This window comes from Gadus morhua, chromosome 4, assembly GCF_902167405.1.
Source record: "Gadus morhua chromosome 4, gadMor3.0, whole genome shotgun sequence".
Lineage (NCBI taxonomy): Eukaryota > Metazoa > Chordata > Actinopteri > Gadiformes > Gadidae > Gadus > Gadus morhua.
Genome location: NC_044051.1, coordinates 11,066,031 through 11,078,232, shown reverse-complemented (window position 1 = coordinate 11,078,232; position 12,202 = coordinate 11,066,031). Strand labels below are relative to the sequence as shown.

General features: G+C 42.7%; 1 protein-coding gene across 1 annotated transcript in view; it reads right to left on the bottom strand.

Moving 5' to 3' along the window:
* The window catches only part of megf10 (multiple EGF-like-domains 10), a 32,905-nt gene extending 20,703 nt beyond the window's left edge, over window positions 1-12,202 (bottom strand). Inside the window, exons 1-5 of the mRNA XM_030355205.1 lie at window positions 11,953-12,202; window positions 6,403-6,538; window positions 3,261-3,362; window positions 2,850-2,950; window positions 2,162-2,254 (exon numbers count right to left, since the gene is read on the bottom strand). Coding sequence (XP_030211065.1) covers window positions 2,162-2,254; window positions 2,850-2,950; window positions 3,261-3,362; window positions 6,403-6,521 — 415 coding nt within the window. The 5' untranslated portion in view covers window positions 6,522-6,538; window positions 11,953-12,202. The remainder of the gene's footprint in view (window positions 1-2,161; window positions 2,255-2,849; window positions 2,951-3,260; window positions 3,363-6,402; window positions 6,539-11,952) is intronic.

Genomic DNA, 12,202 nt, shown 5'->3' with positions numbered 1-12,202 from the left:
CTTTGTTCACCTGACCTAGATTTGATAAAAGCAAGAGTGTAGGGGGGGGGGGGGGGGGGGTTCCTTGGGACAGAGTGTTCCCTTTCACAAGCCTATTCAAGATCCTAAGAGTGGCCGGGGAAGAAGAACAGGGCCTTGTGCCAGATTTGATCACAAGGCTATATGCGACACAGTAGAGGGCAACACAACAAATTAGGATTTCCTGTTCTTCGGTATGTTGTCAAAAATGGTTTGTCCTACGAGCGCAGTGCGGAAAATCTATTTCAGTCTGAAAAATAATGAATGCAAGGCACACATAGTCATCTACGAGGTTCAATTTGAACCTGTGGTACTCCATTGTCGGAGAGAGTGATATTATTTAGTGCCACATGTTTGGCGAGGAAAATCGATTTATCTGACAACACCAAAACAAATGTCTGCGAGGGAGAAAGGCCAACAAGCTGCAGTGAAAGCAAGCTGGAGCAAAGGGTTTGGGAAAATGGGTGCTTCCACGTTCCCACTGCTTGTTTGTGTCCCAGATGTCCTGGGGTAGCCTCGTGAAGAACTCTCACAGATCTCGCCCCCCTGATCCCACGAGATCTCATCTCAGGTTATTTTTCGAAAGATTTCGAGGTTTAATTCATTTTTATTTGGTTAAAGCAGCATTCTTTTTATCAAAGCACTGAACAATGCCCTGGGCTAAACCAACATAAAATGGCTGAATATAAATCAAATAAAAATAGGATAAGTATATATATGTGTGTACATACATACACAATGTCCTTATTGTTTTATTTGTCTATGAACAACAGCCTCCACAAACACATTTGAAAGCCAAACTTGTTAGCAAGACTTAGAAATTATTTCCCCTTTTCTACATCTCACTGAAACATTTGTGTACATACTTTGAAGAAAAGCATCCCCTGATCTTGGGTTTGTCATGGGCACTGCCTATCAAAATCACAAGCCTTTTAGCCTAAGGAGATTTCTCTTTCTATTCTTTCACTGTTTTTCTGAAGCTCTTCACTCTCACGCATCCATTCTCTCCCTGGATCATCTGTAGTCTTTTGTTGTGTGACCCAATGGCCTGAATAATGACCAAAGTCAATCTGACGATAGAGCTGTGTATGGTGGCTTCCAATGGTATCAAAGTCATCCGAGTATAGTGGAGGTTAAATATGTGGTAAAAGACACACTTCCCAAACACCACCCCATCCCTGAGAGCTATGCAACCCATATCAAGCAGGTAAACACTTCTTCAACCAATCGACCCTGTCCTACACAGTATCCTATTGTCAGGCTTGGAAAAGTGTTCGCTACCAGTCATAGAGATACATACTCAAAAGCAGGTACTCTCAGCAAATAATAGACGCTTAGTCCAATTCGAAACAAACACAGACAGCAAGGGGAAGGACCACACCATGAAACAGAAACACAGGCAGAAACCACAAGCAAACAACAACCCATGGATGAGCCTATAGGGGGGCTCAAATACACTGACCACAGGTGAGCACAATTAATAATCAACACATTGGACCAGCGGAAGAACCGGCAGTCTCGTGGGAAAGTCCCTCAGAATGGACCGAGAGGCGATGAACAAGAACTCCCATAGTTCAGCGTTCGAGCAAACCAAAAATAGTCAGGGCAACCACCCTGCCACAACTACGGCAAGACAGTCATGAGGAGGACCGTAGCCATCAGCGAGAGCGACGCGCAATCCCACCATGACTCTTCTCCATGACTACCACGAGACGTCAACAGTTACCCAGCCGCCCCCATGATGATTTAACCACACAAGTTAATCGTTTTTTAAAAGTGACCAAACAAAGCAATTGTGTGTGATACATTATTATTATTAATAATAATATATTTATTTTTTTACATTTTTATATATTTTATTTTTATTTTTATTTTTTATTTATAATTACACATTTTTGTCTTAAATATCAACCAATTTCATAGTGGCGAAAAACGCATTTTGAGGAGTTTGAGTTAAGCTAAGGGTAAGTGTGCACGAAAGGGAAAGCTAGGGGCCGCCGAGCTGGGGTTGCAGCGGTAGCCAGGGTTAGCAATGTGTGCGCTTTCACTGAACACGGACCGATACAAAGACACACACACACACACACACACACACACACACACACACACACACACACAGACAACAACAGCTGCAGTGACTTACCACTGGAGCAGTCCGGGCCCCCCCAGCCGGGCTCACACTGGCAGGTGCTGGGGGCCACACAGCGGCCGTGAACACACTTCTCCGCACAGCGGGCTGCACAGTAAGAACATGAGCAGGATAGTTACACACATGTAGATCACCTCGAGTGGAACTCGATGATATGACACTTGTGAACACGCGCAGACATCTCTCTTCACGCCGTTGGCAGTCGTATAACTGGATGGAACATTTGCCATCTTGATGTAGAGGTTTCATAGGGGAAGATGTGATGGTTGTTTAAAAGAAAGATTTTTTTCTTCTGGCATCACAATATCAAGGGACCTAATCGATTCATTGATGAACCAAAATGTTACACATCATGAAAATAATTGTACAACTGATGCACGCTTATTTCTGCCATGTATCCCATCATGCAAGGCGGTTTTCAATGTCACAGGATTCATCTTATAAAGATCATCTGTCACATTCAGGTTATACAAGGTGACTTCTAACGCATGTTGGGTTGTTTATGCGACAGATATTGTCACGCATAATTAGTGTCTGAGGTCCCTCTCTAATTATTCCCTAAAAATGTAATGTTTCCGATAAAGGGTGAGGGCACAATGTGCCAGAGCGAACACTGTCGCTGTTAGTGGACACGGGGGCCATGTTGGGATGCTGAGAGAGGGAGGAGCCTATGAGAACTTACGGACACACTTCTCGCCGTCTTCGTTGAAGCCCGGACAGCACTGGGACTTGCGCCGGTGCATTGTCTTCTCCCCCCTCCGGTACGCTATCCGGTAGCTCACCCTTCATGTTCACACACACACACACACACACACACACAGGGGGGGGGGAGGAGAGAGAGAGAGAGAGAGAGAGAGAGAGAGAGAGAGAGAGAGAGAGAGAGAGAGAGAGAGAGAGAGAGAGAGAGAGAGAGAGAGAGAGAGAGAGACACACACACACACACACACACACACACACACACAGACAGACAGACAGACAGAAAGAGAGAGCAGGGCCCCTTAGCATCAATATTGTCAATACGCATTCAGACTATTATCAATGTCCTCGGACAATGAATGAGTCCATTGTCCATCTCCCATGGACCTTTCCTTACCTGTGCCTGGTGCACTTGAACCAGTTGAGGATGTCTGAGCAGCTGGTGTAATACACCTGGTCGTAGGGGTGGGCGTAGGACTCCTGCACCGTCACAGAGTAGCTGGGACACACAATCACACCAGCATCAGGAAGAGCCACCATTAGATAGAATTAGTCAGAGTCAGTGTGTGTGTGTGTGTGTGTGTGTGTGTGTGCATGTGTGTGTGTGTGTGTGTGTGTGTGTGTGTGCGTGCGTGCGTGCGTGCGTGCGTGTGTGCGTGTGTAGCAAACAGGTTTTGGTGGTTATAATTCAGGTGGGCTGCTTTTGTTTTCGCCTCCGCTGCGGCAATAAGATACAACACAAAGACTATTAGGGCTATTAATCATCCGACTCTTTGTGTTGAGATTAGACGAGACCGCCACCAGGTGTCTGGCCAGGTGTCATGATCAAAGCGCAGTTTGGGTCGGCCGTGCGGTCTTTTGGCACGGAGTATCAAAGAAAAATGATTGGTCGTTTGAAACTTGTAATGAGAAACTAACTTGCAATGGCTGCATTAAGTTCATATCAAAAAGAGAGGATTTTAAGCTGGCTCCCTCGTGACTGCCTTGTGAACAGCTGAGGCTCCAGGCTCTGTGGAAGTCGGTAAACTATATCACCATATGCCCTGTGTCAATGTACACCTCCCTGTTAAACCCTCAGCCCTTTTTACACACCTTGTTCCCTTTTTAAGACATGGTTACACATTTGAGAAATTTTTACACGTAAGGTGGTCATTTTAATAAGAAGAGCCGGTTGGTTTACAGTTTTTCTCAATAGTTTAAACACGTTTTCTGAAGCTATACCTCAATTTCTCAAAACTCTAAACACAAACCTGAGAAGGGTTAATCATTTTGTCAAAACTACACAAATTCTTCTCAAAACTGATTTTTTCCACCAAACAGTAAACACAGCTATCAAATGAATATCTCTAAGAGAGCATCAATTAAACACTGGTGTGACCAATTCAAAACACTTCCATTAAAATACTATTTGCATATGTTTTGACTTTATGAGGCCATGTTACATTCTAATGTATAAAATTGTTCAGAAATAGTTTCTTTTTTAAAGTTGCAATTAGGTGGTGCATATAGTATTAAGACTGTTGCCATATTGTAATACAATACTGTGAATATATCATATAAATATTGCATTGACACAATCGTATCAGAATGGGATACAATGCATATTCCTATCCAATGAACGACAATGGGCTAAACTCACAATCCGAGCTTCCCAGAGTATTACTGTACAACTATAGTTGATGCTGCAATATTGTTCTGGCAATACACCAATTTTACCTATTTTGGTAAATTACGGTACACTAATTGCACTGATAAGTTAAAAAAAACTACAGTAAGAAATTGTTCAGACTGTCTTTCGGGGGATGTAATGATGAAATCAGTGCAAGTACAAAAAGGTAACAAAGCAATATTTTTTTTTAACTGTAATACAGTAAAATGTTCAGCTGAACTGACCTTTTCGTAGGCCAATAAAAAATAAAAATCAGAAAATAAATGAGGTGAAACAGATCTATATGTAAATCAGCATGTATACCACCTCCAATCCTGATCAGGCCAAAGGACCATATCTACAACATAGTAGAGCTCGCGAGTCCTCTTTTATGCTCTGACACATGATTGAAGTGTTTTGCCAGTTGAGTTTGAACAGGTGAGAAGTGAGTTAGACTAATTGGTAATTAGTTGTTGCATTATGAAGGCCAGTGTGATCCAGGTGAACCAAGTGTGTTAGATGATGAGATTTGTGCTTAGAGTTTGCAATAATGTGAAAACAGTGGAATTGTGCTTAGAGTTAAGCAGTCTGGAGTCTTGTAGTTGATATATGAGCTTCAAGTATTCAGAATTGTGTGCATAGTTCAATTTGTTTCTGTGTATACAATCGAGAAAAACTGTAAAGGGCTCGCCAATCAAGTGCTTTCCTTAAATATATCTTCACAAAAAATAGAAATAGGATTTTCTGGTATGTTATGTGATTGATTTCACACATGCAACATTTGTCTCTCTTCTTTCCTCTCCGATACTTTTCCAATAACAAGACATCCATAGAGAGAGAGGGAGAGGGAGAGAGAGAGAGAAAGAGAGAGAGAGAGCGGGAGAGAGACGGCGAGAGAGAGAGAGAGAGAGAGAGAGAGAGAGAGAGAGAGAGAGAGAGAGAGAGAGAGAGAGAGAGAGAGAGAGAGAGAAAGAGAGAGAGAGAGAGAGAGAGAGAGAGAGAGAGAGAGAGAGAGAGAGGGAGAGGGAGAGGGAGAGGGAGAGGGAGAGAGAGAGAGAGAGCGGGAGAGAGACGGCGAGAGAGAGAGAGAGAGAGAGAGAGAGAGAGAGAGAGAGAGAAAGAGTGTGTGTGTGCAGCTGTTGGGTCAGATTAGCCAGTGAAAGTCTATCTAGCTGGGAAAGTTGCCCCCCTTTTGTTCTTTTCACTCCAGTCTAATGGATTTCTAGGATTCCCCTAATTTAGAAATGAAAACACTTTTTTCCATGGAGGGCTGAGATTGAAAGAGTGTCAAATATACTGTAAATACTGTGGCTTTAGGTTTGTGTTCGTTTAAAGGGATGGGATGCCTGATTGTGAATGATCCATTCATTGGCCAATTATAAGTTTCACAGTAACAGTAACGCCGGCTGCAGACAAAGGTAACATAATACTGTAATGTATTGAACTGCTACTATAACACTATCAAGCACAGAATATCTATTTGGACATGAACATTCAGGGTGGAACGGTAATCATACTTTTAATAGGCGTCACTAGAACATGATTCATATCCATATGCATTTAGTTTATTTGGTGGTTTGATTGTTTATTAGAGTATTACAAGGAACAATTTCAATGTGCATTATTATGTGTCATTGGGGTCTGGTACCCAAACTAATCTGCGCGCTCATTGCACTGGCACATGCGTCTGGCCCCCCTCCCTTTCAGACAGAGACTAATCACAACTGTTTATCTTGACTGTAAAGAAGAGCGCCCTATGGGAGAACCGTTGAGCCATTTTCATGAACAACCATGTTTCATATAAGTACTTTCAGTCAAGTGCAGTATGGTGATAAAAATATTGGCTCTCATATGGTAAGATAAACACCATCTCCCAGCATGCTTCACTGACCTTTCCCAATGGCTGCAGACGTTGGGATCCTCCAGATCAAGCGTGGAGGAGAGGTGTAAAGTTACAAAGAAGGATGCAGCCAGGAGGATTATTCTACAGGGCCAGACAGATCCGGCCATCTTGGTCAAAGCTGCACCTAGAAAGAAAAAAAAAGATGAAACCATGTGGGTGGGTGAATTAATGCAGTTTTATCCTAGGATCGTGTCATTGAACCAAGTCTGTGTATAGTGTTTGAGCTTTGAGTAGGTTTGTTTGAGTTAGCCTACAAAGTTAGTCTCAATGGGGTGTTTTGTCATGTCCCTCCTGTAATGAGGCAGAGTGTATGAAGTAGAATGGTTTTATAGGAAGAGTAATCAGAAGACAAATTGTTCCCTGTACTTAATATTTCTCATCAGCCCCGATCGAGCTTTGGGCATGCAAAAAAGTATATAGGCTTTAGCATTACAGTATTTACAAACTACAGAGAGATATAATCTGACGTTGAGGTCAAAAAAGATGTACGCGTTACTCAACAACCGCGGCTTTTGTGTGTCGTCGTGTTTATGTTCAGGATGACAGAGGTCGTTAGCCCACAGCTATTTCAGCAGGAATCCAGTGATAGTTATAATGATAAGGAGTAGGAAGCCGAGATCAGGCTTATCATTTTCTCCTGTATTTCTAGGAAGTCCCATATGGTATTGCTAAGAAGTCTTTCTTCAGGGCACCGAGAAGGGGAGAAAGACGTCATTGCACAACAATTATTCGGTGGAAGTGCCCCACACTTCTGTGTTAATTGGGGCAGATGTAATCGTACAGCACGCACACTGTGCCATCAACACCTTCACCTCACTGCAGTGAAAAAGTGGGTGAAGGTAGGGATTTAGGTTTTTTATCCGCATGGTTACGTGATATACTTGCTTGCCGTCTAAAAGCTTATCTTTGTGATCACACTTCTATCTCTGATGTCTTTCTCCGTTGTCTGGACGAATGTGGGGCCAACTCTGATGGATTAAGTCACCCATTAGTGTGACTGATCTAATCTGGCCAATGAGTGCGAAACATGGTCAACACTTTTCACACCAAATGTTCCCAAACTTGTACAATGAACAATCTTTTTCAAGTTTAGCTTAGCCCGGACCATTTAACGTGTTCTTCTTTGGCGGGTTCTGTGTGTGTGTGTGTGTGTGTGTGTGTGTGTGTGTGTGGGGAGGGGGGGGGGGGGGGGGGGGGGAGAGCTTTTCTGTTGTCTCCCCTCCTACCAGGGAAACAACTGGTCATGGCAAAACGTCCCGACATGCTAAATTATGACTCCAGCTGTCTGAGCCCCCCTCCCCCGGCCCCCCTGCTCCTGCTACTTAGTGTGTTTCCCTAAAACAAATAAACACGAGACCACTACTCCTGTGTTTACTCCAATGCATCATGGGTAGGACCACTCCTACTACCCTGGGCTGACACGGCGGGACCCCCCCTGCTACGGGGGTCTTCAGTGGATCTGAAGACCGCTGACCGTGTGTCTGTGCGGACGGTTAATGGAGGCACCGGGGGGGCTCTCTGGTTTCACTGGTTTCTGGGAGGGGGGGCACAGCTGCTGCCCGAACCATGGCGGGTTCTTCCCATCCTGTGACAACTGCACTGGGACCAAAACAAGGCCAATGCTGTGTGTGTGTGTGTGTGTGTGTGTGTGTGTGTGTGTGTGTGTGTGTGTGTGTGTGAAACGGCTCTACACACACACACACACACACACACACACACACACACACACACACACACACACACACACACACACACACACACACACACACACACACACACACACACACACACACACACACACACACTAACACACACACATACAAACTGAAAGGGGGGGATTAGGGTGCACGACTCGCAGTATCGACATGATTCACAATTCCATGTCGAGGGATGCCAAGAATCGAGACCTGCTCTCTGAAGTCTTTCCAGGAACAGACAAAAGGCTGCATTGAATGTGTTTTAGATCTTGTTTTACATTGAATACGTGCTTCTTTGGCAATACATGCTATCATGTGGACTTTGATGAGAAGATGGGACTTTTTTCATTGCAGGACATATACGTTGACAATATTTCGCGTATATTTCAAGATTTTATTGTTGTTTGAATTAAATTCTTTGCATCTCAGCTAATTATAATTTAACAGATTAAATAGTTCAGAGTTTTCCCTTTGTGGCATCCACATTGAAACACAATGATACACATATAGCATGTCAACATGGACCCTCACAGTAGGCGTTGGAGGAAGCCCAGCGTCCCAGCGTTAAAGTGGACAGCAACGTTGCACATCACAGGTCAGGTCGCTCAGGAGACCAGGCTTAGGTGGCTGATTCTGGTCTGCTTTAATTCTGGCTGTTGCTCCCATCCCAAAGATATGCATGTCAGGATATCTTGAAACCCCCAACTGTCCATAGGTATGAATGGGTTGTGGGTCTATCGAGGACTAACTGTCTGCCAACCTTATACCTCATGTCATCACCCTGGATAGGCTTTCAGAGTCATATAGTGTCCATATCAGTTTAGCCATCAGTCTTATTCCACATGGATGTTTACTTCTGGAATATGTGAGACAGGCATGTCTGAGACATTGCAACCGGTTCCAATGCGCCTGCCAGTGTGTGTGAAGATGTGATGTGTGTGTCTGATAATCAGGGGGCAGCTGAACAATAAAAGCCTTGCAGTTCATTTGAGTTCAAATGCTTACCAATGAACTAACGAAGCAATTAACGACATGAATAACTCTCTCCAAGTAGGGCCAGGTCAGAGAACCCAATACACTCTATATCCAGTGTGTCTTTCTCTGCAGGAATGTCTTTCTCTTTAGGAATGGTCAAGCAAGCGGCGGGCGGTCCACTCGTGGAACTTTAAGTCGCATCACACTGGTTGTTAGGCTGTCCCAAAGACCGTGTCGGTCTTTTTTCAGCAGTTTTCCAGGAGACCAGCTGTAGTCAACAAGTCAACGACGCAAGGTTTGCCGAGGTTTAAACAAGAGGCCTCAAAGAACAGAACCCTCATGGGCTGTTCATTCGATACCGACAGACAGATTCTGTTGACAAACGCTAGGCAGCTCCATTACCTTTGTTTTTGATACGTCTGTAATTAAAAGGGTTTGTGTGGTTGGTTGTAGGATTTCAGTCTTTCAAATTGGCCCCTTGATTAATGCTTCTGTGTTTTATCTGGTAGAAATGTTGGTATATTGTCTATGTTATATGTTGTGTATATGTTAGACAGTTGACAAGCTCTGTTTCTTTGACATTGTCAGTTAACACGTCTATAGAACCACTTGGCTAATAATAGACAATTCATTCACTACCCTCCTTTACATGTCAGCAATGTTTTCTCAATGGACAACAGTTGCAGATTTTCCTGTATTCCGGTTATTCTGCATACCAGACTGTTACTTTGTAGTAAAACAGCGGTTCTTTATGAGTTGTGACTGTAACTTCCAAAAAGCCAAGAATGTCCAACCATAAACACACAAATAGAAATGTTACGTTAAAGGATTTACCTAAAGCGTAAGCCCTTTTTGAACACACTAAGATTAATTTAGGATTGTATACGGGTAATTCATCAGCTACAAAAAGATGTCCTTCTGTGCCTCATTTGATGTCATCTTGGGATGATCTAATAAACAACATTAAACGGAGTCATTGGAATCATATGCATTTGTGGTCATCTTTAAACCCACTGGAACTAGGTTACCCAAGTAGGCTCTTAATGGGAAGTCAAGGAGACGCATGGCTAGACTCACACACACACACACACACACACACACACACACACACACGCACGCATGCACACATGCACACACCCACACACATACACACAACTACGCACCTACGGACGATTTGGGATCTTAGCCAAGCTTGAAAACTTGAGGAGACAGACCCACTAGGGATTCGAGATTCAAAGGCAGAGTCTCTGTCTGGCCAACTTAAATCACTATGTTATACGTGTAGAACTCAACACAAAATACCTTACCTTAACTATGGGAATGGTGTGTGTCGTGTCGGGTCATTCATGCATCTTTACATTTGCATTGCAATTTCTGCCTCCATTGTTGATGTCGTGAGATAATTAAAATCATCCATGACATTGTTTTAGAGTGACCCAAATTGAAGATCACAGAGTTCTAAATAAAGAGATTCTGTTGAATCAAGCGTAAATGTTCTTCATGTAATATGCATGTAGGTTACTGTAAGTGTATTTTATGCCTGGTTTTCCACCACCGTTTACTCTCTTATTGGGGCCTCATCAACGGCTTAATCTCGTCAATGACAGACTCAAATTCTGTCCTAGTCTCCTCTCACCCTTTGAATACATTGTATTTATTTTCAATATAGACAATTCAGTTGACTGAATAACAATATGCCATCCCCAAATCCATGCAATCCTTGATTCCTCTTTCCATCTATTTATATTTATAGAAACCGAGAGTGTGAGGGTGGAGCCAGATGTTTCATGCAGAGTTTTAGTTTTGCTTCCACGCAAATGGGCTATCATGTCCCTTATTTCATAGGCCTACACAGCAATAGTATTGTGTTACACCAATAGGCCAATTACTGAACCTCATTTGGAAGCCATCTGTTTAAATGAGTAGGCCTATAATAACACAACAATCTGACATACTTTTACACAACCTAGTAGCCAGTGGTTTGAAATTGATAGTGTTGTTTGGAGAATCGGGAAACAAGAGATTACATAATTTCATGTGTGTTGATGTTGTTTTACACTCAAACGTAATGACAATATCCGTGTCACGTTCACCTAAAAAAGGTTTGCAACACTGGGATTCAATTTCAACTATCTAAACTTCTGAATGAAATCATGTTCTGTAGGCCTATAGTAGGACCAAGCAGGACCAAGAGAATATAGCTACCCATATCTCAAAACTTTCTAATATCATATGTAATGTATGTATATCAGCCTCATAGGATTTTATCATCTATTCAGACGTCCCATGACAACAAATAGAAGGGAGGGGGGGGGGGGGGGGGGACATTTGAAAGACCATTGTGCGTCTGCCCCAACACACTGTAGTCTACAGTTCCCTTAACAAAAATAGTCATGCCCTGAGGCAACGGATGGCTTGGGCTCTGCTTAATGTGTTGAGCTTTTGTCAAGTGTAGAAGAGCCTATGGCAGGACAACGGTCTAACATACACAAGCAAGTCACTCAACCTCAAGGAGCCTACCCACAGAGATAAATCAGTAATGGGAATTATTCCCAACCAGTGACCCATGTTCGTTGCACAAAACGAAAAAATAATAAAAATAATAAGTCCACCAAATGTTCATATTTGTCGTCTATAAGTATATCTCTATATAGTTCTATGCGTTTGATATTAATTAGAAAGAACGTGTCAAATCTAAATTAAACTGCAGTGTGTCCTTCTCTTCATCTATGTATCAACATTAATTACAAAAGTTTTACTTGTTGATTAAAAAGCAACTTGACATTTGGCATCAAATTTGAGATTAAACACCCAAAACGGGGTTGTTATCTAATATGTCTGCGCAAGAATACAGAAGCGATCATACCTTGAGAAATGGAATAGTGGATCCGGTTTTATCTCATTAATCCTCTTCAATCTGAACGATGCAGCAGACTACATTTAACATCCAAACTGTAGCCTACAATTTCTTGAAATTAAGAACATCGTCATCTCCGGATTTAATTATAATGATCACGAAGTCAATTGAAAAACTAAATAAAAACAGTTAGCAGGTCAACAAAATATACGTCTCCGTATTCATCCCACGCACAGTGGGAAAGTTCCCCTCTTTCTCA